At 33.4% G+C, this 27,327-nt stretch overlaps 1 protein-coding gene across 1 annotated transcript; it reads left to right on the top strand.

The window, feature by feature from the left end:
* The first annotated feature begins 8,270 nt into the window (after nucleotides 1–8,270).
* Nucleotides 8,271–10,626, top strand: LOC140174665 (uncharacterized). The gene is made up of 3 exons (XM_072200153.1): nucleotides 8,271–10,081; nucleotides 10,160–10,391; nucleotides 10,478–10,626. The coding sequence occupies exons 1-3, from the start codon at nucleotides 8,846–8,848 to the stop codon at nucleotides 10,624–10,626; spliced, it is 1,617 nt and encodes a 538-aa protein (XP_072056254.1). The 5' UTR covers nucleotides 8,271–8,845.
* Nucleotides 10,627–27,327: the final 16,701 nt, after the last annotated feature.

The following is a 27,327-nucleotide window of genomic DNA, read 5'->3' as shown; positions in this document are numbered from 1 at the left end:
CACATGACAAAAAAAAAAAAACTGCTTTTGAACAAAAACACTTTAAACTGCTAACCTAAAAAATACGACCAAAAACACGAAGACCGAAAAGAGAAAAAACAAATATTAAACTGCTACGAGCTAGAGTAGTTAATCATTGCTGCTTAACATAACAAAAAAAATAAGAAAAAAATCATTGCTGCTTAAGTTTGCTAATGGCATTCAACTTCTATAGATGATGTTCTCGAAACAATGAGCTTTCTTTCTTGTTCCAAGAGAGGTCAAACAATTCCACAATAAAGGATTACAAACCAATATATAGTTAGGGTTTATTTATTTCTATATTATTAGGGTTTTATTTTTACAGACTTGTACTTTAGAGACTGTAATTTTAAGTTAAATTCAAGGATTAATGGATTAAATTGTGACAAGAGTTAACTACTTTTTTCATTAATCTTAATTAGGTGACAAATTTAACCACATGCGATGCAAATATATTGTGCTGAAAATAGCATAGTAAAACATATTACTCCTTTATAATATAATCTTTGAGTAATATTACGTTGTCAGTAAATATAATTATAAATAAATTACTATTTATATCTATAAAAAATGAAAATACTGATATATATATTTACATTAGATTAAAATTAAATTTGTAGTCACACAAGATGTCTTGTGTGACAAAAATATCCTACATGCGTGGCACTCCAACTTTCTAAAGACATGGTACTTTTGTCACATATGCGTGGCACTCTAACTTTCTAAAGACATGGTACTTTTGTCACATAGAGAACATCTTGTGTAAGTACAAATTTAGTTTTAATTTAGTATAAGTATATATGTCAGCGTTTTCATCTTTCATGGGTATAAATAATCATTTATTCATATAATTATTTTTGTCTAATACTTAGTCAGCAAAAATTTTTTTATCTATATTTATTAAAATTTTACTCACATGAATTAAAATAATTTATTTTTAAATAATAGCTAAAAATATTAAAAGTTATTACCTCTAAGAATAGGTTTTTGGGTATACGCCATTACGCAATGTCGCAATACGGAGTGCAAATCATGTTAATTAAAAATTATAATTAAATATGACGCAACTAACATGGGAGATTATAATCTATGTATAGATTATGCAGGCCCCTGGTTTTGGTTAAGAAGCGGTTTCTTTGCGCTGCACCGTCTTCATCAGAAACTCAAGAAAACCGTATATATATGTGAGAGTAAATTGTTGCTTGGAACCAACATGTTTGTTGTCCATTACAATAAGGTGAATCGTAGTGTCAGCTTGTGTGTACTACATGACGCTGTTTTCATGGGAATTTTTGTCTCTACGTACCCACTCCTCATCCTCAATATTCCACTATTCTATTCTTTTGGCTCTATATCAATCCAATATTCTTCTCATTTTTAAACTCTCAAATTCTGCCCAGGTGTTATTGAGTTACTTTTGTAACGCACGCATGTCGGTTCTCACCGGCTATAATATAGAATGGTAAAAATTCAGGTACAGTGTGAAATTGATAGTTGAGAACCGTTAGATAATTTGATAAAATTTTTATCTAACAACTTTTAGTTATCAACTTCACGACTGCACTTGAGTTCACACCATATAGAATATATGTGTATCATAATTCTGATGCATTCTGACATTATATACATTACACTTTTATTTTCTAAGAAGGGATACTAACGGTAAAAACTGATGTAAAATTGAGTCAAATCAGTCAAATTATTTAACGATTTTTAGGTATATCAACTTCACATAAAGTCAACTGCACCTGAATTTCCACCTACACTAATAAATGTATTAATAAGTCTAGCATTTTCAGGTTTCATCAGAATTTTGTATTATATTTCATGCGATGTGTTTCGGTGTGTCTATTCTATTATGTCACATTGTAAAATTAGTTACGAATAATCATGTTTTAAGATTTTCACAAATACTATTAGCATCCAAAAAATCAATCACTATATACATAAATATATATTATTTAATTTATTTTTAAAGTTTTTTTGCTCAGATAAATTTTTGAAGTATAACTCATCCAAAAGAATGTTACACTCAATTTTTCTAGTAGGATAAATATACGTCGAATCAAAACTAAAAGTGTGAATATTTATAGAAGACATTCCACAACTTAAATTAATATTTATAAATTTTTATGACTATATATTTTAAAACTTAGAACTTACTCTTCAACTTGAGCATACGTGTTTTTTGTAAGCATAACAAAATGACATTGTGGTCTTGCAATAATGAGAGAGAATTAATATTATTGTAACTAAGTACGTACTAACATTCTTTATGACTGTTTCCGAATCTAACCTTATTATTCAGTCGAATTATAATGTATAAAACACAATATATATATATATATATATTTAATTGATTTGATATTTAATTTTTTATGTACGTATATATTTTATAGTGTGTATAACACGGCAAAGAAGTAATGAAATTTAACATCATTATTATAGCTACTAATCCTAAAAGATTTGGAGCAATATAATAATTGAGTGAGTTATAAGGCAGTTGTCATTATAAAACTATTTGAAATATTTGTTGGTATTCAAACAGGGCTTGTAATTTCTTAGCTATATATCTAGCTAGTGCATGCAGAAAAGGTTCTTGATTTACGGCTCCAAAATATTTGAAATATCTTAATCCAAGTTGCTCTCAACCTCGGTCAGATAAGAAAATCCCAAAAGTTTCAACAAGTTGATGAAATTAAACCTTTTAGCCGCGTTGAAACGACCCACATATACTGTAATAGTATTTCAAATTATTAATCTGTGAAAGATAACAAATTTTTTTAATTCATTTCGGTCCATCAAAAATTAAAAATTAACTATATTTGTTGTTCAATCACTTTATTAACAATTTCTGTAAACGATTAATATTGTGAAATATTAATTGATAACATATATGATACCTGATAATTGGTATGTCCAATAATTGAACATTAATTAAATATATTTACAAAATTTTATTAATTCAATTTTTTTAATTAGATAAAATTCTATTCTTAATTTGACCTAACCATTAATTTGATAGATTTTTAAAACATATTTAATTAAGTTCAATTAAATATATTAAGTGTCAAATAGACTATTAATTATTGACAAAAATTATTAATAAAATAATTAAAGAACAAATATAATTATTCATAATATTTAAATGACTAATTTGATTAATAAAATTTTTTAAAAACAAATTTAAAAAAACATCTTATATTTCAAAAACTAATTTAATTATTAACCTTTTAAATTATGCTCAATAATTTTGTATTTCAATCTTTAATATGATATCAGCGGAAAGTGGTTAAAAAATTTTGATGTCCCTTTCGCATCATATACAGGTATAACCGTATAAGTTGAATCAAAGTGAGGGTTATAACTTCAGAGAATCAATAGTTCATTTAATTTCATATAGTTAATTTTCTAATTAAGTATTACAGCTTTGCCAGATTGAATTTCATTTAAGGGTTTACTGTTGGTTAATGAGTTGCTGCATACACAAGGCGAGATTCGAACTACCGATACTTATTTAAGCGGACTAATGAGCTAACCACTAAACCAACTCAACTTAATTGTTGTGTAGTTTTTATCTAAATAATAATATAATCTTGAAGTTACAAATTAAAAAAAATCGAATATGAATAGAAAAAACAATCATGTTAAGTCTGTATACTAAATTAATTACTAAAATTAATTATGAAAATAAAATATATATTAAAAATAAATTAAACTATATATATTTAAATATATACCGTAACTAATTTTAGTATGCAAATCCATATATTATATTATAGTTTCTTTTTTAATTTTAAATATTATAATTTTAGCTTAAAATCCTAAATTTTAAATTCTATATTTTAAATTCTCTTAAAATAAAAATAAAAAAATAATTATACGACAAAAAAGTTAACTAATATTCACTCCTTAAAATTTAATTCTTATATTTTTTATATATTATATACAACGAACTCATAAGAGAATCAATAAAAAATTAGCCAACTCCAACCAATAATTAATTATTTGGCTAAAAGTTAAAAAGTCCAATGACATACTCATCGTAATTTTTTTTAAAATAATTACCTTTTATATTTTTTTCTAAAATCTTAGATAAATTTTTTTCTAAATTCTAAATCATAAAATATAAATTCTAAATTTTAAATTTTAAAATTTAAATTCTAAATTAGTTTTACTTTATTTTACTTATAAATTTTTTTATTTAAATTTTAGATATTTTTATTGTTTTTAGTTTTGGATGTTTTTTCTTATATTTTTTAATCTCTTTTTATTTATTGGCTAATTAATTTTTAAATGAGTTGAATTAACGTTAATTTCGTATACTTTTTGTGGATATAATTGTTTCATGTTCAAACTCCATTAAGGATATTCGAATATATATTATTATAATGATGTTATTTTCAAGATTTTAATACATGTCGCCTGGGGCCTGGCCTTATCGTTTGAAGCAAATGATTAGTACAGAGAACATTTTATTTAAGGCATATAAGATTCATAAGTTCATTGCATTTGTTCGGTGAATGTCTTGATAAATCAGCATCGTGGCGACATGCAAAGTGATAAGTGACGTTTGAATTATGGCCTTTACACCTTTACATCTTAGACTTTCTTAAAAACACATTATGTATAAGGACAACGTTGTCTCGCTTATATGCCCACACAAAGCACAACAATCCAATTTCTTAAATTGGAATTAATCAAAATTGATTTGTTCTATCATCATCATATCACCTTTGTTTTTTGTGTTCCCTTTCGATTAATAATAAATATATTAATCTAGTGGAGTGCTGTGGGCTACTTTGATCATCATTTGCACAACCAAACAATGGCGTTACCCAATTTTTTTTGTTAATGTTACAAGTGTAAGGAATTAGTAGTCTTACATAAAAAAAACAAAAAAGAATGAGGAGTTTATAAAATAAAAGATTCATTAAATTATTACCTTAAAATTTTGAGTTGGATGTGTGGTATTTTCTGATGGTCGAGAGCTCTTTACTATAGCCAACATTTCTCTCTTAATTTGTTTTTGGATTATGAGAAATTGAAGGACAAAAAGTGGAAGAACCTTCACTGTTTTTTTTGTTAGTGTTAAAGGAAAGTGCTCCATAATAAAAGATTATTGATTAAAATTTGATGTCTAACTTTTTATGTTAAATTACTATTGTGTTTGACTTTGACAAGACATTTTTCTATTTTTTGTAAGATGAATTATTTTTATAATATAATAGTTTTAATATAATAGTTTTGTTAAAAAATATTTATTTTAATTTTGTTCTAGTTATATAGTAGTTTTTGGAAACATAAGTTTTCTATCAAGCTAGCTATAATGAACACTGTTTTGACGTTAGTATTCTCTTAATAATTAAACATGCATTCTTTTTTTTTCTACTAATAAAAAAATAATTAATTAATAATATTATATTTTTATACAGATGTCAAAAATATCTGGTGTATAAATAGTATTTTTTAAATTAAAAAAGTAATAAAAAGTGTTAAACCAACAGTGATTAATAGACATTGTATGTGATCCGGGTGATAGTGACTCGGTCAAGCTAAATCCAATACTAAAAGGTTAACTTTCAAGAGTAAATATGCTATATATAGTTTTTAACTAAAAAAAATTGGTATATTAATATTTTATGTATTTAAAATTTTCTAAATTTGAAATTATTAATTATAAGACGATTACTAAAAATATTTTGAGAATGCATATAACACACGGCTAATTAAGTAGATACTTCTTTTTCTTAATTAATATTCTTAAATTCGAGTCCATTTTTTGCATGAAAAGCCATATATATGGCCGTTATAATATTTCAAATCCTGAATTAAAATTGCTTTTAACAAAAAGATATCTGGATTTCGTCAAAAAAAAAAGTTTATAATACTATTATGAAAAATAATGTATCATTGGTTTTTAATTAATACTAACCATAAAATCAACCACAAATAGTAATTGTTTCAATTGTTGGTGTTATGACTCAAATTATTCGATTTCCAATAGTAATGTGAATGTAGCAGGTTTTTGATATTCTACCCTGGATATTAACAAAAGAAGGAAAAAGTTTAGGAGATTAAAAATTATTATATAAAAATATTATTTGTACACCAAAATTAATCAGTAATATATTTATGTTATAAAAATGATTTAATTTATTTTTAATGTGTATATTAATTTTAGTGGTTGATTTTAATATATACGTAATAGAGTTGATTATTATAAAGTACATGCTATGGTGGCTATATATATTTGTCTAACTTACTAAAAAGAAATAAAAATAAATATTTAAATTAAAAAATATAAAAGTAAATAAATTTTTAATATTTAAAACTTACCATAAAAGACAAGTTTGATAATTTCGACACCAAAATGATAGGTACCACAGAATTTATCTTATTATAATATTACCTAATACTTTAGAAGAATTCTTTTATGACCAATCATTGGTGCCTTCAAGCGAATGAAAGCATTCTGTAGAATTCGAAGGCACGTGTTACTGTAGGTAGCAAAGTTTGATCCAGCTAATTATTAAATTAATTAGAGGCACACGTAGGCTCTAATCTCATCTAATCTAGTCTAATAAACTCTAATGAAACACCCAAACTAACGCTCTAGACTTTTATAATTATGAATGACATGAATGATTGTAAATATAATATATAATTATGATGATTAGCAGGCCTAGTATGTGATTGAAATTATTTAGGCGTAGACTAAAATAGTATAGTAAGACTATTTTGTTGCGAAGAATGAGATGAGAAAATATTGTGGCACGTCAAGTAGGCTTAATAACAAGCGAATCTCTGCAAAGACAATTGATGATACCATTGCGTCTGTACGATGCTGACTGCCACATGAACCATCGCGAATCTGGTTTTTCTTAACTTTATTTGCAGTGCTGCAATGAAATTATGTGTTGATGTATCATACACACACATATATACATAGCTATTAGCTAGCTAGAGTGCTTAATCAATTTTTTTTTTTCAAACGAACAAATTATTATTTGTATCTATGAAAGATATAGATACTAACAAATATATTTATATAAGAATAAAACGATAATTATAACTACGGAAGATGATTTTCATATACCAAAAATATTCGGATGTTAGTTATATAATTGATTTGTTAGGATATTTTCGGCACACATAAGTCATCTTTTATAGTTACAATTGTCGTTTTATTCTTATATGGATACTTGTCAGTATCTAACTGTCTATATCTTTCATAGATACAAATGATAATTTATTCGTTTCTAAAATTAGGAATGAAATTTAAACTCACAACTTCTAAATAAATACAAAAAAATTATATCATTTAAGTTATAACTCATTGGAAACTTAATTAACATCTTGGTGTAGGATAATATGTAGAAAGAACTGTATTAAGTTGTTAAAACTTGGTATAATTTCATAGAGGAGATATGGTAAGTTAAAAGAAGGATAAATAACTCTAAGCACATTATTAGAGATCAGAGAGGAAATTTCTCTTAACTTTCCATATATATATATATATATATATATATATATATATATATATATATATAATAATTATACTCATCAGCCGTACCATATGTTTTTCCGATGCTTGACCATACGTTTGTCGCCATTATATTACTGACTTCGCCAGCATGAATAATGCAGAAAATGTTCGGCACATCAATAATTTTTTTTTAGTTCAAATGCATTATCGGTACAAAAAACAAGAATATTAAAGAGTCAATAAAATGTTTTTGTTATCAGTTAGTTAATAATGTTTTAAAGTATGAATTAAAATATATTGTTGAATTGCTAAATAAAAAAAATAGACTAATAACTAAAAATATTGGCCAAAAATAATAAATTTTACTGTTTTAAAAGAATTTTTTTATGACCTATACCACAAGTGAAATATTTAGATGACTTCGTGCACAGAAAAAAAATCGAATTACGTGAAAAAGTGATAATATATATATATATATATATATATATATATATATATATATATATATATATATATATATGTTCTTGCCTGAACGGAGATATAACTCGGCTCTTGACGAAGGTCGGTGATCTTTTCCAGAAAAGTGTGGTATACGTCGGTTGACTAGAGCGGGGAGGTTGAGTACCTGCAAAGGCACTCCGATGCTTAAGTTAGCAGAGTGATATAGGTGTATGAATATTCTTTCATAAAAAGATGATCTTACCTTTGGTTGTTTCCTCGTCCCTTTATACCCGTGTGGACGAGGTTGTAACGCCTGAGGAGAGGATTGATTGCATATCCGACGTTATCAATTAGAGATTAATGCTGTCCTTCAAAAAGGTCGGTTATAATTGAAAATTATGCGTTTCCGAGCTATAACTCGTAACCGATGTTTACTGGTCATATCACAGCCCCCAAGCTTGTCCTGACTTAAAAGAGACAGGTTAAGCTTTTAAATGGTCATTAGCGAGTTATAGCTCGGCATATGGAGCCCCCAGCTTAACGTGGTTCATTTAAGTAAAACCGTTTTGTTTTGAAAGGGTTTGGGAGATGGAAGGGTAATGGGAATTAATTCTTGTGGTTTTTCGTAGCACACTTTATTTATTGTGTTAATAATAGTTGTGCTATTTCCAATGCGTTGCATCTACCGTTGAGAGTGGGTGGACTCGAACGGCTGATATCATCTTACGGAACTGAAAAGTTTTGTTAAATGAAAAGGAAGGGGACTTGGTGTTTTTCTTTCGTTGCAGTACAAGAAATCATCAGAGGCTTTTAAGGAGAATGAGTACTAGAGGTTAGTGAAATTTCCTTCATTTCTTATTCTCAGAAGTACTTTTATTTATTTCGTTTACAAAAATGAGTGAGAGAAAGAAAAAGGCATTACCCAAGGTTGAAGACAGTGAGTCTTATGACTGGGTAGATAGTGATGTTCAGATACGAGCTTCGCTTTTCGCAGATGTAGATAGTGTTGGCAGAGTGGTTTTGTCCAGGATAGTGAAACCAAGGTTTCGTCTGGAATTGTTGCCATGCAGTCGGTCTGATCGAGTCTATCATAGGAGGAAAGATTTTGAGAGTTTTTATATGTATAGCCCTGTGTTGGAGGAGTTGCGTGTTAAGCTTCCGTTCTCCAGCTTTGAGTGTGATGTTATGACACAGATGAATTGTGCCCCCTCTCAAATTCATCCTAACGGTTGGGCATTTATCAAATGTTTTGAAATTTTGATGGAGTTTCTTGAAGTTGAAACAGATTTAGAGTTATTCTTTTCACTATTTCAAGCCAAGGGTGTTTGGAAGGGGTTGTGGATAAATCTGAATAGCACCCCAGGTTTTTCTGTTTTCAAACTTTATAAATCATCTTTCAAAGATTTTAAAGAAATGTTTCTAAAGGTAAAATCTGTAGATAAGGAGTTCCCGTTTTATCTTGATGAGCACCTGGGAGAGAAATTTCCCATGTATTGGTGTTGCCAACCAAATCATATACTAGGCCCCGAGCTTATTAGTGGTCGGAATGAATGCATATTGTCTTTTCTGATTGAAATGGTTGACAAGGGTGGTTTAGTGTCTGTCTCAGAGTTGCTCCCCTGGGAGGATGACAGATCGGCCGTTTTGGATTATCTAGGTGAGGAATTTTGTGGATGTAGGCTTTTTTATGTGAGATATATTTGTTCTAATATTCTTATAATTTTTTTTTTTGTAGCGGGGAAGTATCCTGGAGTATCGGCCTCAAGCCTAAGGTCTCGGTTTAAGGCAAAAAATTTTGAAGGTTCCTCTTCAAACCTGGAAAAGGTTGATGGTGGAGCCGAGGTTAACCAACCTCCGAAGAAAAAGGAAATTGTGTTTAAGAAAAGGAAAACAGATTTGGTGGAGTTGGATGGTGGAGGAAGTAAGCAAGAGATGTTATCATTGGAAGATTTGTCGAGTTTTACCTTGAAACAAGAAAAATTGCACGCTTTTGATAATGAAGGGGAGAGTTCTTCTGTTTGGTGTCCGAAGTTTCCGTTTAATATTGTTGCTGATGAGGTTGTTCAATCATCTACCGACGTTTCTTTGGTGGAGGAGGTCGGGGACATAGGAGTCGACCAATTTCTGCAGGTTAGTTTTCTTTTCCAGTCTTGCTGACTTATACAGAAAATAATATAGTTACTTACTTATTGTCGTTTTGAATGGCAGGTTCTGGGGTTTCGTCTTGCTAGTATTGGTCGCAGTCAAGAGAAGAAACACAAGAAATTGTCAAATGATGCTTCTGCAGCTGTTGCTTTAAAAGAGGAGCTTTTGTTGAAAGACAAGTCCTTATCTAATCTGAAAGAAAAATTTTCTGAAGTTGAAAGTGAATTAAAGGGTGAGAAGGAAGGTCGAGAAAAGACAGTGAAGTTATTGGCGAAGAAGGAAGAGGATCTCATCAGTCTAGGCAACCAAGTTATTGAATTGACCTCTAAAATGAAAGAAATGGAGGTGCCAAAGAGGGTGACATTCTGGATGCATTTGCAGAGGGGTTTGAGCGAGCTGTGACCCAGGCAAAATTTCTTGTACCTGAGGCAGACTTCTCTGCTATGGACCCTGGGAAAATAATTCGTGAAGGCGAGCTTGCTGATGACAAGGAAGCTGCCGAGGAAGGCGATGATAACTTAGCTGATTAGGGCTTTTATTAGCATTTTGGGCTGTATTTTTGTGGAACCTTGCCTCTTACTTTTTGGAATAGGATCTGTTATTTATGTATGTGCTGGAAACTTTGTTTTGTCTTTTCTGAATGCTTGTTAAGATTCTGACTTATCCTTATGAGGATATTTTGACTGTGTTGTTATTTAAGCGTTTAGTATTTGCTTAAATGTTGCGCATTCGTTACTGAATAATGGGACTTGGTTTGGTAACCTTTTCGTGAAAAGGTCGTCGAAGTCTGATAGTTTGGTAACAGTTTTAACTGAAAAAATGCATGAAAATATGCTACAAAATGTTGAGTTTTATTATGAATAGTACCTTCACATGTTATATGTCGGTAAGCTAGCCTCGTTAAAACCTTCTTGAGCAAAACCTCTTTTGGGAAAAATCTCAAGGTAGGAAAAAGAGTACTAGCATGCTGTTGTCCTTAACTGTAGTATCGCTTTAAGGAGTGTAAATTCCATGTGCTGGAGATTTTGTCTCCATCTAAATGTTCTAACTTGTAGGCGCCTTTTCCTAAAACTTCACATACTCGGTATGGACCGTCCCAAGTTGCTGCGAGCTTTCCGTGGGTGGAAGTTCGGCGAGCCTGTTCTGTTTTTCTTAGTACTAAGTCGCCGATGTGGAATCCTCTGGGAATTACTTTCTTTGAATATCGTCGGGCAAGTTGCTGTTGTAATGCTCGGTGCCGAACAACTGCTATATCTCGGATTTCTTCGACTAGGTCAAGCTCGGCCAACCGAGCTTGGTCATGATTTATAGCTTGCGTTCTCAGCGAGCTTTGTGAGACTTCGATGGGGATCATCGCCTCCGAGCCGTATACTAGACGAAACGGAGTTTCCTTAGTTGTTGAGTGTGTTGTAGTGTTATATGCCCATAGCACCTCAGGAATAAGCTTGGCCCACGCCCCTTTCGCGTTATCGAGCTTTTTCCTTAAGGCTTGTAAGAGGACCTTGTTCGCTGCCTCCGCCAACCCGTTTGATTGTGGGTGTTCTACAGATGAGAAGTGTTGCCTGATTCTTAAATTCTGCAAAAATTCTTTGAAATTATGGTCGGTAAATTGTCGACCATTGTCAGTAATAATGTGTTGTGGTATGCCGAATCTACAGATAATATACTTCCACACGAAATTAACCATTTGTGACGATGTTATTTTTGCTAAAGGCTGTGCCTCGATCCACTTAGAAAAGTAATCGATGGCAACTACCAGATATTTTACCTGTCCCGAGGCCGTGGAGAAAGGGCCGAGGATGTCGATGCCCCATCTGTTGAAAGGCCAGCTTACCACGGAATGATGAAGTTCCTCGGCAGGTAGGTTAATGATCGGTGCGTGCTTCTGGCACTTGTCACAGGTCTTGACTTTTTTGCCGCTGTCTTCCCACAATGTGGGCCAGTAAAATCCGGCTCGTAAAACCTTTTGTGCTAAGCTTCGAGCTCCGGTGTGTATTCCACATATGCCTTCGTGGGCTTCGGATAAAATAAGGTCGGCTTCAGCCCTGTCCAAACATTTTAAGAGAGGTCGAGAGTAACCCCGCCTATATAAAATGTTATTTAACAATGTAAAGAAAGATGCTTGTCTCTTAAACTTTTTCTTATCTTGAATTTCATCATGAATAGAACCATGGCGGAGGTACTGGATATAAGAATTTTGCCAACTGTCCTTATTCAGGGTGGTTAGAATCCTTATTGTATCAATGCTTGGTTTATCTAGAGTTGATTGCAACAGTTTGGCAGTGTGTGCTTGTGTTGTTGCTAATTTTGACAAAACATCTGCTCTATGATTTTGTTCTCTAGGTATGTGGTGTATTTTAACGTCCAGAAAGTTTGCTAACAGTTGTTGAACAACATCTAAATATTTTAGTAAAATCTGATCTTTTGCTTGGAAACTTCTGTTTACTTGTTGAACAACTAATAAAGAGTCACAAAGTATTGTTAAGTTTGTAATATTTAAATCGGCTGCTAACCTGAGCCCGGCTATGAGGGCCTCGTATTCCGCTTGGTTATTGCTGGCTTTGAAGGAGAAACGGAGAGAGTGCTCCAGGACTATGCCGTCTGAGCTTTCCAGTAGTATGCCGGCTCTAGACCCTTGAGGGTTTGAGGCACCATCAACAAACAAGGTCCACGTATGGTTTACCTGTTCTGGGTGTGAGTTGTCAATTCTGCAACAAAATCGGCTAACCATTGTGGTTTGACAGCACCTCGTGGCTGGTATAAGATGTCAAACTCGTAAAGTTCGATAGACCACTTAATTAGTCGGCCTGCTAATTCAGGCTTACTGAGTATTTAACAAAGTGGGTGATCGGTTCTGACGATGATTGTGTGGCTTTGAAAATAAGGTCGGAGTCGTCTTGCAGAGAAGACCAGGGCCAAGGCGAGCTTCTCGAGTCTTGGATAACGAAGTTCCGCATTCTGTAATGACTTGCTCACAAAATAGACTGGTCGCTTTTGCTTATCTTCTTCTGCAATGAGAACAGAACTAATCGCCACGTCAGTGATAGATAAATACAAATATAGTGGTTTGCCGAGCTTGGGCTTCTGTAAAATTGGTGGTTTTGAAAGGAGTTGTTTTAAATCGGCGAACGCTTTTTCGCACTCTTCAGTCCAAGTAAAGAATTTTTTGTCTTTTTTCAGGCATTGAAAAAAGCTGTGTGACTTAGATGCCAAGCATGGGAGGAATCTGGATAAAGCTGCTAATCTGCCTGTTAAACGTTGCACTTCTTTTATAGTTGTCGGACTTTGCATGTTAAGTATTGCTTGACACTTTTCTGGGTTTGCTTCAATACCTCGCTTGTCAGGATAAATCCAAGGAATTTGCCGCCTTGGACGCCAAAAGCACACTTCTCGGGGTTCAGCCTTATGTTATATTTTTTGATTTGTGCAAATATCTCCTCAAGGTCTTGTGTGTGAGGGTGGCCGATCTTTGTTTTGACGACCATGTCATCGACATATACCTCGATGTTTCGGCCGATTTGTTCCTCAAAGACCTTGTTCATGAGTCGCTGGTAAGTTGCACCTGCATTCTTTAATCTAAAAGGCATAACATTATAACAATAGTTACCATATTCAGTTATAAATGTGTTTTTTCTTGGTCGGATGGATGCATAAGGATCTGGTTGTAACCAGAGTATGCATCCATGAAACTCAAGGTACCATAGCCACAGGAATTGTCAACCAGGGTGTCAATATTTGGCAAAGGATAAGCATCCTTGGGGCAGGCCTTATTTAAATCAGTAAAGTCGACGCACATGCGCCATTTACCGTTATGTTTTTTTACCATGACGATGTTGGCCAACCATGTTGTGAAGCGGAGTTCTCTGATAAACTCGGCGTCAATGAGCTTCTTGACCTCGGCCACGGACGCTAATCGTTTCTCGGTCCCGAGGTTCCTTTTCTTTTGGGAGATCGGCCGAGCTGTTGGATTGATTTGTAATTTATGTGTGATCACTGCTGGGTCTATCCCTGGCATATCTCCTGAAGTCCAAGCAAATAGGTCAGCGTTCTGGCGTAAGCAGTTGATCAGCTTTTGCTTTTCCTCTTTGGTAATAGATGTTCCGATGAATGTAAACTTGGTTGGATCCTCCTTGAGGATGACCTTTTCCAGATCTTCGTTTGGTGTAGGGCGATCTTCAAAGTCGGCCCTTGGTTCGAGCTCGTTTAGCAATGGTCGTCCAGATTGTATGGAATTGACACGTGCCTGAGTGCTTCTTTTAATCGGCTTGAGGCTGGTATTGTAGCATTGTCGTGCTTCATGTAGGTCACCATGTACAGTTGCAACTATGTTATCCTGCACAGGAAACTTGATACAAAGATGAAAAGTGGAAACAATAGCAGCAAATCTATTTAAAAAAGGTCTTCCTAATATGAGATTATAAGGACTAAAGCAATCGACCACGAGATATTGTATATCCTATGTCTTAGTTAGGGGTTGCTCACCGAGTGTGGTTTGTAACCACACAGATCCCAGCACAGGGACTCGTTCTCCTGAAAATCCAACTAGATCTCCCGAGTAAGCTTGCAGGATATGAGTGCTGAGCTTCATTTTCTGGAATGTGGCGAAGAATAGTACGTCGGCGCTGCTCCCAGGATCAAGCAGCACTTTCCGAACAATAAGGTCTCCCAACTGAATCGAGATCACCACGGGATCGTCATAGTTCATGTGGTTGGATTTAAAATCAGAACAGCCAAAAGTCATCTCAGGAACGTCTGGGGTTGGTTGAGAATGGCTAGAAGAGTGATCAACCGCCAACATAGCCCTGTATGTGCGTTTTCTTGCCGAGTTTGTTTCTCCTCCACCGGAATATCCCCCTGAAATACAGTTAATCACCCCTCTGGGCTGAGCCGGGGCTTTGTCCTTTTCTTTGGATGATGAAGTTGTTGCAGGTTGGTCGGAGCTTGGAATTTGACGTTTCTGCATGTGTCCTACAATGAATTTATCAAGGTGTCCTTGCCGCGCTAAGCGCTCTAGGAGATCCTTGGCAATCATGCACTCATCTGTGGTATGACCATGCTTTTGGTGAAAGGTGCAGTATTTCGATTTATCTACGTTCTTTGGCTCCGGGTAGCTGCCGGCCTTACGGGGTGGCTTGATGAACTTGGAGTTTAATATTTCCTTGATAATGTCGTCCCTTTTTGTGTTGAACTGAGTGTAAGATTCGTAACGCGACACGGGCTTGAAATTTTTCTTGCTCTCCCGAGGTTTGTCATCGTCTTTCATGAACGCTGACTTTTCTGCTCGTCACGCTTGTCGAAGCTCTTCGATGTCTATTTGCCCCTTGGCTTTCTCCCTAAACTCGGTCAGAGTCTTTGGCTTGGCTACTGCAATAGTTTCCTGGAATTTGCCAGGTCGGAGACCGCTTTTAATTGCATGCAAGTGGACCTCTGGATGTAAATCAGGAATTTGCATGGCGATTTTTGTGAAACGGGTAAAATAATCCTTCAGACTCTCTTGCGGACCCTGCTTGATTGTATTCAGATAGTCGGAATCGTGCAGGTAAATTGCTGACACTGCAAAATGGTCTTCAAACTGCTTTGCTAGCTCCTGGAAGCGGGAAATAGAATCTGCAGGCAAAGAGCAAAACCAGTCAAGTGCGGGTCCATCTAAAAAGGAAGGAAAACAACGACATAAAATGGGGTCGGATGCTCCATTGACAATCATAATAGATCGGAATTTTTTAATGTGCTGCTTAGGATCCCCTAGCCCGTCGTAGGGAGTTAGCATTGTCGGCAGCGTGAATTGTCTAGGCAGTTGAAAATTCATAATGTCAGCCGTAAAAGGTCCTGCCGAGTTGTCGGGCTGGTCATTCTCGTCCTCGGGTATTGCCTCCTCGTTCCGATGATCAGCGTCATCGTCTTGAGGTGTCTCCGAGACATGAGTCGGTTCGGACCGTTGGTCATCATTTTCCTGCCGCTCACGACGATCATTGTTATGTTCCAGTCGAGCGTTAGCCAATTGTTGAATCTGTTGTTGCATTCTTTGGTTTTCTTCTGTCATGCACTGGTTTGCTTCAGCCATACGTTGATTCGCCTGCTGGAGCTCAGTTACCATCCGGAGAAGCTCGGACGGGGTGGGAGGAAGGGCATCGGCCATCGTCAAATGTTAGGGTTTCAAGAGCTCGCGAAAGGAAATTTCACACGAGGCCCTCCTTCTAGCGCCAATCTGTTCTTGCCTGAGCGAACGGAGGTATAACTCGGCTCTTGACGAAGGTCAGTGATTCTTCCCAGAAAAGTGTGGTATACGTCGGTTGACTGGAGCGGGGAGGTTGAGTACCTGCAAAGGCACTCTGATGCTTAAGTTAGCAGAGTGATATAGGTGTATGAATATTCTTCTTTCATAAAAAGATGATCTTACCTTTGGTTGTTTTCTCGTCCCTTTATACCCGTGTGGACGAGGTTGTAACGCCTGAGGAGAGGATTGATTGCATATCCGACGTTATCAATTAGAGATTAATGTTGTCCTTCAAAAAGGTCGGTTATAATTGAAGATTATGCGTTTCCGAGCTATAACTCGTAACCGATGTTTACTGGTCATATCAATATATATATATATATATATATATATATATATATATATATATATATAATTTTATTAATTTTTGTGTGCAGATTTTAAAGTAAAAAATTCTTCCATACAGGGGGTGGAACTAGAATTTTTTTCATGGAAGAAACCAACATATATACAATATATAACTTGAGAAGAGAGAAGGAAATAAAATTAAGAGGATTAAACGGTAAAGTAAATAATTTTTTATATAAAAATTATGTAGTTAGGGGGTTATTGTCCCCTTTTTTATACCAGGCTCCGCTCCTACTTTCAAAGGATATAACTTATAGTTTTTACTGAAACTATATAAAAATGATTTGTATTATCAAGAGTATTAAATTATTTACTTAATTAGTATTAATTGATAGAGTTCATATTAAGAGAAATTGTGTAGATTATATATTATTGATCAGGATGATAAATTTTTTGTATTGTGTAAAACATATTTGAAAAATATTTATCACTTATTTTATAGTTGTGAGATTATTTAGTAGGTATGGTGTGTTTGATTAAGTATTTCTAATAGATTTTAGACTGTTTTAAGTATAATTAAATTGTATTTTGAGAGTTAGACAATTATCTTATAAAAATGAAGATGGAAAAAAGTGGTTGATTGAATTTTTTTATCGTTATTTAAAATACTTGATTAGAAAGAAATATAATCAACGGATATTCCACATAACAAAGAGTCACGAATTGTGAATATTATTGCCATCTAAAAAATACCAAAAATGGAGTGATGTTGACCTATATATTATGTTGATGATGCAAAACCGAAAATAACAATGGGTTGCATCTTTTATTTTTATTTATCTTGTTTTTTCTATTTATTTTTGCTTAATTTTATTTTGTTGAGCTCATTGTTTAAAAAAAAAAAAGGCTTTTGAAATAGTAGGTTTGAAAATTAATTACTTTTATTAATGTGATACTATTATCTATTACCCATATCCAATATCGTTAATAAACCCTAAACTTTCAACATGATTAAATGTAATTATCGAGTATCCTTCACTAATTTATCACAGTTTAAGTGTCGATAAATTATTTCGATATTAAGAAATTAATTATTAATAAATAAAATTATCAATGCTTGAGCTATTGATAATTTATTTAAAAATTAATTTTATTTTATTTGCATAAATTGTAGAATAAAATTACCAATGTAAGGGACGTTAGTAAATTTAACGACGACTTAACCATCATTTGTACCATTGTCAACATTTTTTGCGTCGTTTGGTGCATAAACTATCCAATAATTACCAGCAATCTAACAATTGTATCCTTCTAAAAATTATTTCTCCTTAATTTATCAACGACATTGTCTATTACCGACTAAAAGGTATCAATATTTTGGAGATTAAGTAAGCTTGAGAAATAAAGAAGAAGAATAAGAGAGAGAAAAGATAGAAAATAGAATGTTATGATGCATTGTATTAGCGATTGAATCAATAGTAGTTACAATTATTTACAATGTAGGTATATATGGTTGATGTGTGAATGTGAGGTATGTGATTACAAGTTAGTTAGAGTGTAACTAACTAATTATTGAAATGTCATAAAAACTTTAACAAGCTAATTAGGAAAAGCTCATATCAACTACACTAACATACTCTCCCAAACCAAGGGCTTCCTAAGGATCTGCTTCAAAAACTTTTAGCAAGTTTCTGAATATGAAAAATGCTGTTACTAAGATAGGTTTAGTGAGTGTGTCTGCAATTTGATTCTGAACTGGAATATGTTGAACAAAAATCTCTTTTCTAGTGACATATATATCCTTTACAAAAGGTTGTTGAAAGCAAAGTGCTTTGATTTATTGTGCCAAATTGGATTAGCAGATAAAAGGATTGCACTTTGATTATTGCAATAAATCACACGCTTAGTGGAGCATGGTACTCTGACTTTAGTGAGTAGATTCTAGAATCAAACTATCTCAGTCACTGTATTTAAAATGTCTTTAAAAATTGTCTTTGTACTACTTTGATACTATAACAATTTACTTCTTGCTGACCCAAGACATTAAATTTGGACCGAGACAGATTCTATATCCATTAGTTGACTTCCTTTCAGCAATGTCACTAATCTAATCCAAGTCACAAAAGCCATAGATTCTGAAAATTGTGGGCTTTATGAACCTCAAACCATGTTATGTTGTGTCTGAGAAATACTTAAAAATTCTTTTAACTAATTTCCAGTGAGACTCAAAAAGATTGTGAAGAAATTGTGCAACTTTGTTAACTAAGAAGGAGATTTTAGGTCTTGCGATTGTGGCATACTGTAGGCCACCAACAATTAACCTGTACAGTGTAGGATTGCCAAAGGCCAAAAGCTTGAGGAATGAGGTCATTGGAATGAACACTAGTTTTACATTACTCATTTTAACTCTTTTGAGGATATTTTTTTATGTACTCTTTTTAGTTTTACGTCATTGTTCCATTGATTTTGTGCTTAACCACAATTCTAAAAAAGTAGTTCATCTTACCTAACTCTTTAGAGAAAAGGTGTTGTGCAGTTAGGCCTTGAGTGATTTAATTAATATTAGATTCTGAATTTACAATCACTAAAATGTCATCTACATAGACTAGAATGTATGTTGCTGAAGATATATTAAATTTTGTGAAAATAGAGATATCTAATCCTGTACTTGTAAAGTCAAACTTTTGTAGTGAAGAGCTGAGTTTTGTGAATTAAACTTGTGAAACTTGCTTGATTCTATAAAGAAATCTTTGTAGCTTGCAAACTTGTTGTGAATTTGAAGAAGTGAATCCTTTTGGTTGCTGTCTATGCGCATCTTCATGAAGATTCTCATTAAGAAATACATTATTGACATCAAATTGGTGAATTTTCCACCACTTTACAAGTGCTATACCGGACATGATTTGAACTATTGTTGGTTTCATTGCAAGACTTACGATCTAGTCATAATAAACACCTTGTTTTCTATAAAAGTCTTTTGTTATAAGTCTTGCCTTATACTTTTGAATGGTGCCATCAGGGTTCTTTTTTAATATGAATATCCATACGTAGCTAATTAGTTCCGAGTTCTGAGGTAGATTAACTAATTTTCAAGTGTTGTTCTTCATCAGTGATGAGTAATCTTCTTCCATAGTTTCTTTTTAGTGTGGAGTAACGAGCGCTTAAGCAATTGACCTTGGAAGACTGTTGGTTGAATCTGATTCTGAAGTCAAGAAAGCAGTGAACACTCTTGGTTTGGTAATTCTACTTTTGCGGTGGTTATTCTGAATAGTGGTTAGAACATTGTAGGGCTAGATGTTGAGCTGACGTGGTATGATTTGAAGTGTAGCACTAGCAGTGATTGTATATATGGTCCAATTTCAACATGTAATGGAACAGTTTCAAAAAGAATTTACATTTTCAAGAATACCAGCTCCAAACTTAATACGAATGACTTGAATAGGTGTAGTTTATAATGAATAAAAAACAATATTAGTATTAGTAGAAGATTTATCATGGATGTCCATGCATGACGGTTGAAATGTGTAGGTGATTCATGATACGGTTATTAGTTTTTCTGGTTTGGTGTTTAGTAAGATATGTTATGTTTTAAATAGTGATGGATAAGGGAATTCAAGCTCCCTGAAAATGACATTTCTTACAATATATACTTTTTCTGATGGAGATAGACACTTGTAACCTCTATAATCAAGGTTGTAACCTATGAAGATGCATTTGGTGGATCAGTGATCAGATTTATATATGTTTTATAGCTTTAATCAAGGATAGCATGCACAGTAAAAATATTTTAGTGTATTATAGTCTAAGGAGATGTTGAAGAGTTTATCTAATGGGAAGGGTAGGTAATTTATTAATGAGGCAATTTATTAATGAGGTAGGTTGAGGTTAGAATAGCTTCTTTCCAAAAAGAGAGAGGTTGAGTTGCTTGGAATAGTAGGATGAGTGAAGTTTTTGTTAGATGCCTATCTTTTCTTTTCAAACACTCATTTTGTTGATGTGTGTAAAAATAAGTAAGTTTGTGTTAGATTCCTTAGTCTTTAAGGTATTGGTTAAAGGTTTTAGATAGGTCTTCTCTACTATTGTTAGTTTGTAGTGCTTTAATTGTGTAAATTGATTTGTTTTCAATATATTGAAAAAAAAATATGCAAAAGTTTGAGATAGTTTGTTGAAGGAAAATATAAGTGTATCTACTATAGGCTTTTATGAAGCATGCCTAGTATTTAAAGACTCATCTACTTGTTATTGGTGCTAATTTCCAATTAATGGTTAGAAAACACTGATTTTAAGGGTTTTGTGTATTGAGTTTGTGATTGATGGAATGGAAGTTGATGAATTTTGTTGATTGTGCAAGGTTAATGAGGTGTAGGTATGTTGTTAGAATTGGTTTGATAAAAAAATTTGTGCTTGGTGAGTATTGTTTTGGTGATTTTTTTAGAGGGATGTTCAAGTATTTTGTGCCATAGATGGTAACAATGTTGACTTTTGTTTCTTGGTTGGTTTGGAAACTGTTTCTAGTTTTGGTTGTTATTTGTAGCATCATGAGTGATAACAGTGCTAAAAGAATTTAAAACACCAAAAACATTAGAATTGGATTTAACATCATCAGAATAAGATATTGCATTTAAGGCACTCACAACATCAAAATTAAAGATTGCATTAAAATATCAAATTTATTTGCAGTAGCAATAATAAAATGCATGTTTAAATGATTTTCAATAGTCCTATTACACATTCTACGCTAGTGTTATTCTTGACTTATTTTGCATTGCTACCAACAATTTTATATATAACTTTACTTTCTTAATTATCACTATTATTCTCTTTTTTTTCTTTTTATTTCTTTTTTTCCTATTTTTTAGCACGTTGTTACTATTTTCTCTCTTTTTTTCATTTAACACTCTATTCACTACTATATTTGCACAAATTTTTCTTTTCTCAGCATCAAAGACTTGTGCTTTCTCAGTATTTCAAATTGGTATTAATATTTGAATATCATCAAATATATACAATCTATTTTTAAGTTTGTCTTCTAGCAGAATATTTTTAGATTTCTAGTATTTTATAGCACATAACTAAAGTTAGAATTCAAAGAATACTCTATTGTCTAGTGCAAATTTTGAGATAATCACTTGATTTTTTTAAAATAGTTGGTACATGAAGCAAATTTTGGAGTTTGAAATTTTTGTTTAACCTAGATGCATGCATGATAAACCTTCCAATATTGGCAATACTCATATATTTTCTATTATCTCAAAACATGCTCAGATCCCCCATACTTTGAGCTGTTAATTAGGTTCATCAGATCAAAGGTGATGTGGTGAGAGGCTCCTGAATCAAGACACTACCCTATGTTACAGCTGTTTGTAGTGAGTAATGCTTGAGAAGAACTTTGGCTAACTCTACTTGGTGGCTGATTTTTTTGATAGGATTACTAAGAATGTTAATTTTATTAATGAAAGGCACTATTTGGTTGAGCCTGATTCCGTGTGCCCTAAGTTTGCATGGACCATAATTAAAAATGTTTTGCTAAACCTCTTATTTATCTCTTTTTGTGCAAGAAATTATGATTCAAACTCATTAATAGTAATTTAGTGTATTCTTAAGTTAATTATAGTGATCATTTTGAGCTAAGCTTTCAATATCCTTATCTTTGATTTGAGCATGACTGTGAAGTATTCCTCCAATGCTTCTCAAATTTCATGCACATATTCATGTTCTACTACCTTGTTTATAAAGACTTCATTCATAGCAGAGAGTATTTAATTACCAAACATTCATCTCATTGTTCCCATTCTTTGAACTCTTGCGAGACCTTTTCTTCAACTCGATCTTGATCTGAATTGAACTTTCATGGAATTAATAGTGTAGTGATGCGATTATGTAGCTTGTTGGCTTTGATGCACGCGAGTGCTTGACGCTTTCATGCTTTGAAATTGTCTTCATCGAGTTTGATGTTTGCTGAAAAATTAGCAATTAAGACTATTAAAGTGGTTGATCGTAATGCATTATATTAGTGATTGAATCAATGATAGTTACATCGTTTACAGTTCAAACATATAGTTGATGAGTGAATGCGATGTGTATGATTACAAGTTGGTTAGAGTGTAACTAGTTAATTGTTGAGCTGTCATAACAACTTTAACAATAAATTAATTAGAGAAAGTCTCATATCAACTACACTAACATGCCCCTTTAAACTAAGGATCTCCCAAGGATCTACTTCAAAAACTCTTAGCAAGTTTCTGAACTTAAGAAATACTGGTGCCAAAAAAGGTTTAATGAATGTGTCTACAAATTGATATAGAGTTGGAATGTGTTGAACAAAAATCTCTAGCACCAACGGTCACACAGTCGAAAACTTTTCAAATTCGATCAGGCAACATAATGGCCATCGATGACTTATAGTAGTGTAATAGTGTTCATTACAAAAAAAAACGTTGAGTACCGTCGAAGTTATTGGCGGAAAAATAAAAAAATTCCACCAGTACTATGATTACTGATGGATGTTCCGTCGAATTAAATCCGACGGTATAAATCTCGCCGGTAATAATAATAATAATAAGTAATAATAATAATATGTACTTGTTTTAGTATCTCATAATTTTTTTTTGTTTACCCAAACGGTATCCCCCAATCCGACAGGTTAAGGACTAATCCGTCACGAATCTGAGTTCCATTTAAGGGTCTGTCGCTGGCCAATGAGTTGCTGCATGCACAAGGCAGGGTTCGAACTCCCGACACTTGTTTAAGAGAACGAGTGAACTGACCAGTCGACCAACTCAAATTGGTTAGTATCTCATAACTTTTAAGTGTTAACAGATGGAGTTTAATAAATTGGGCATGAAGTATAAATTATATGTACTTGTGGCCGGATACCGCGGTTGGAAATAATAATAATAATAATAATTAATGGTGGTTATAGCGTGTTTTATGGTGGAAGCACATGCAATTAAGCAACTGAGACTTGTTTTGATGAGTTATTAATGGGACACACACACTGGATTATCTTCTTGTTTTTCATTAGGTATGAGGACTTTAGGTGCAGCCGTGTGTTGAGTTCCACACAAAACGACAAAAATCCCTTATATCTCTCTTTACTCTTTATAGATCATAGAATAGGGTTACGTATCCATATTTGACATCTCAAAAATTTAAATAATCAAGCAAGTATGAATTAATACATAACATTCCGCTGTTGAAGAAGAATAACTCTTGGGTAATTAGTTCCTATAATAAGGATACTAATTAATTTTCACTAGCTAATAATACTAAATGAGTTTTATACAATAAGGCATTTATTTCATGATATTTTTATATCCTATAAGATCCGAGTGAGTACTTGACGAATCATTACATGTGACTCATAATAATTTCATATTGAACTGTATTATCGATCATAAATTCATTAAAATCTTTGAACGGGATCGGATTTGCAAAACTTCAAATTATATATCTCCAACAACTATTCTACGCATATATATATGCACAAAAGACAAACTTCTTCTTTATTGAGCTAATTATTCTGTTGGTAGACCAAATGATAAATATACTTATAAGCTTATAATATAAATTACGCATATATGAATGAGTTTGATCCATAGATATAATTATATTTTCTTAATAGTATGCAGCTTGCATTAAATAAATAAAGCATATACGTATGGTATCAACATTCATTGGAGAAAGGAGAGTACTAACAATATAATAGTTTTCTAATTAAGCCCCTAGTAAAATAATAAATTCATGTTCTATTATAGTAATAATTTCACAGTAGTATTATCTGGAGAGCTAGAAGTATATCTATGTAGTAGTACCAGCAGATCTTAATTAACCTAGCTAGTTAATTATATTGCTCTATAGTTAAGACTTAATTAAGCAGTAATCGAATCCTATAATCTACTATATTTTGTGATACATTCAAAGGAATGCCAGTTGGGGTTTGGAATTTTCTTTAATAGATTAATCATTCTGTACACGTCTTTCAAAGATTAGCCGTGGAACTACTATATTAGTTAATTAAACACCGATAGATGCATGGAATAACACAAATTAAAAACTAATTAATTAGCTAGAATGGTAATTTGTGATATTCCTCTTATGGTATACCCGAGAAAATAGGGAAGAGAACATTGAGAATGTCTTATCGAGATGTGGTCAAATGGTTAATAATAATAATTAAGATTTTCTATGTGTCACAAACAAGGAAGATAAATAATAAAACTAGCTATATAAATAATAATTAAGATGCTAATAATTAAGATTTACACCTTTTCTATCTTTTTTTTTTTGGATTGGAGACGTAGTTGTTTCTGAATTCAGATACCGTCAAACTCAATAATATTGACTTCTTTATTATTTGTATTGTCTTTTAAGTTAAAATTTTTATTGTAATATTATTTTGTCAGTTTCTAGTCTTCTTTTACAGTAGTAATTCCTTCTGTAGTTAAGAATTTTATATATAAGTGACTAGGTGAGGTGTGAAATCAACTGCAGCTAGTTAATTTAAGGTGGTCCAATCTATTAAGATATTATAAACGAATATGACGTCGACCACGATATAGTCAACGCTTAAGATTCTTAATTTTGTGCCTTTGCCAAAGATGGTGTACAACGATATAAAACGAAGAGGTCGGATCAGTGTGTCCTCCGATCCAAAAAGGTTGTCTGGATACGTTTTCAAATCCTTTTCTTCTAGCCTAAACTTGTCAAAAGCGGACTTAAATAATATGTCAACCGAACTTCCTTGGTCCACTAAAGTTCTATGTAGGTTAGCATTAGCAAGGATCATTGTAATTACCATAGGGTCGTCGTGGCTCGATGTCACCCCCTGTGCATCTTCTTTGGGGAATGAGATTGTTGGTAAGTCGAGAATTCTACTATCTTCCCCCACTTGGTACACTTCTTTGTGATGTCTTTTACGTGAGGATTTAGTAATTTCTCCTCATGCGAATCCTCCATTTCTCAAAAGTTTGTAGGGGTCGATCTCGTCGTCCTCCGTCATCGTCATTTCTTTTTCTTTTTCTTTGGTCGTCCGTCTTCTCAGTCAGGTACCTTTCTAACCAATCTTCCCTATTCAGCTTTTCTATGACATTTTTTAAGTCATAATAGTCATTAGTAGAATGCCCATATAATTTATGCTACTCACAATATTCTATCCGACTTTTAGCCTTTTTATGCTTTATGGGACGAGGAGGTGGAAGCTTTTCAGTGTGACAGATCTCTCTGTAAACATCGATAAGAAAAACTCGGAGGGAAATATAGTTGTGGTATCTCCAAGGTTTCTCCAAGTTATACTCCTCTTTTTTTTAGTCTCTTTCTCCTTGTCTCGAACTTGGTAGGTAGAGTTTGAATTTGAGGCTGGTTCTCTAACTCAAAAATTCTCCTCTATATTGATATACTTCTCATTCCGCTCTTGTACTTCATCTAAAGAAGTCGGGTGTCGCTTGAATATTCATTGGGAGAACGGCCCTTCTCTAAGACCGTTAACCAAACCCATTATTATTGCTTCAGGAGGTAAATTTTGTATTTCCAAATAAGTTGTGTTGAATTTTTTCATATAATCTCGGAGTGTCTCCTCGATTTTTTGTTTGACTCCTAAAAGGCTTAGAGCATGTTTAACTTTATCTTTCTGAATTGAAAATCGAGTAAGGAACTTCCTTGCAAGGTCATCAAAGCAAGTTACTAACTTGGGTGGTAAGTTATCAAACCACTTCATTACTGCTTTGGTCAGTGTTGTCGAGAAGGCTTTGGAACGAGTCGCATCGAACGCATCAACTAAGTACATCCGACTTTTAAAATTGCTAAGGTGATGTCTCGGATTGGTTGTTCCATCATAGAAGTCCATGTCGGGCGTTTTAAAGTTTCTGAAAACCTTGGCTCGCATGATCTCTTCAATGAACGGATAATCCCCTCCGAGAAGACTTTTTTCCTGATCCACCCAATTGCTCCAACTTCGAAGGTCGACCTCTAATTTCAAGAGATTTTCTTCCAACTCTCTTAATTACTGTACTTCTTTTCCTAATTCTCCTTCTGCTTCTCGTTGTCATTGTCGTTTAGGCTCCTGCTCGAGCTGTTCCAATCGGCCACGATACTCATGTACCAGTCCTAATATCTCCATCGAATGGGGGAGGGACGTTCTTCATCCTCAGGTCGGTGGACTTCCGAATGAATTCGCTGTGGATGGGGGTTTCCTGACGTTCCTTTCCCGTGGGGATACTTGTTCTATCCCGTGGTGGAGGAAATGCAAATGTTCGATCATCGTTGTGAAGTTCTGGTTCCGATTCGGATACTGTGTTACCGTCCTCAAATTGATTTTCGCCATGTGTAGGTGTAGACTCCCAGGTCCTAGCAACGGCTCCAATATTTCGAGGGTTACCTGAAATTGAGTTGCTTATTGGGCCGAGACGTAAGGTTTAGACTCCCTTTATGGCAGCGTCCGACTTCTTTAAGCGCTAAGGTGCCGCCGTCCGTATTCCTCGTAAAGAAGTTGGGGGGATGGTACCTGCAAGAGACTCCGATATCTAATTCAGTAAGAATTTTAACAAATTTTTTAGTATATTGGGTCTGAATATACCTGAGGGTATCAGTATATTTATAATAGAATGTTGAATCATTTTTTAAAGTTGTTCCACCTTTATTAATGGATAATTGTTCCTTTTTTTACGAAAGT

The sequence above is a fragment of the Arachis hypogaea genome, chromosome 8 (genome assembly GCF_003086295.3).
Source record: "Arachis hypogaea cultivar Tifrunner chromosome 8, arahy.Tifrunner.gnm2.J5K5, whole genome shotgun sequence".
Classification (NCBI taxonomy): domain Eukaryota; kingdom Viridiplantae; phylum Streptophyta; class Magnoliopsida; order Fabales; family Fabaceae; genus Arachis; species Arachis hypogaea.
The sequence above is the reverse complement of the archived record's forward strand: the minus strand, read 5'-3'. Positions and strand labels throughout refer to the sequence as shown.

Coding starts and splice junctions, on each gene's coding strand:
- LOC140174665 (XM_072200153.1), top strand. CDS start 8,846: ATGAGTGAGAGAAAGAAAAAGGCATTACCCAAGGTTGAAGACAGTGAG. Junction 10,082..10,159: donor GAGTCGACCAATTTCTGCAG/GTTAGTTTTCTT, acceptor TTTGAATGGCAG/GTTCTGGGGTTTCGTCTTGC. Junction 10,392..10,477: donor GAAGGAAGAGGATCTCATCA/GTCTAGGCAACC, acceptor ATGCATTTGCAG/AGGGGTTTGAGCGAGCTGTG.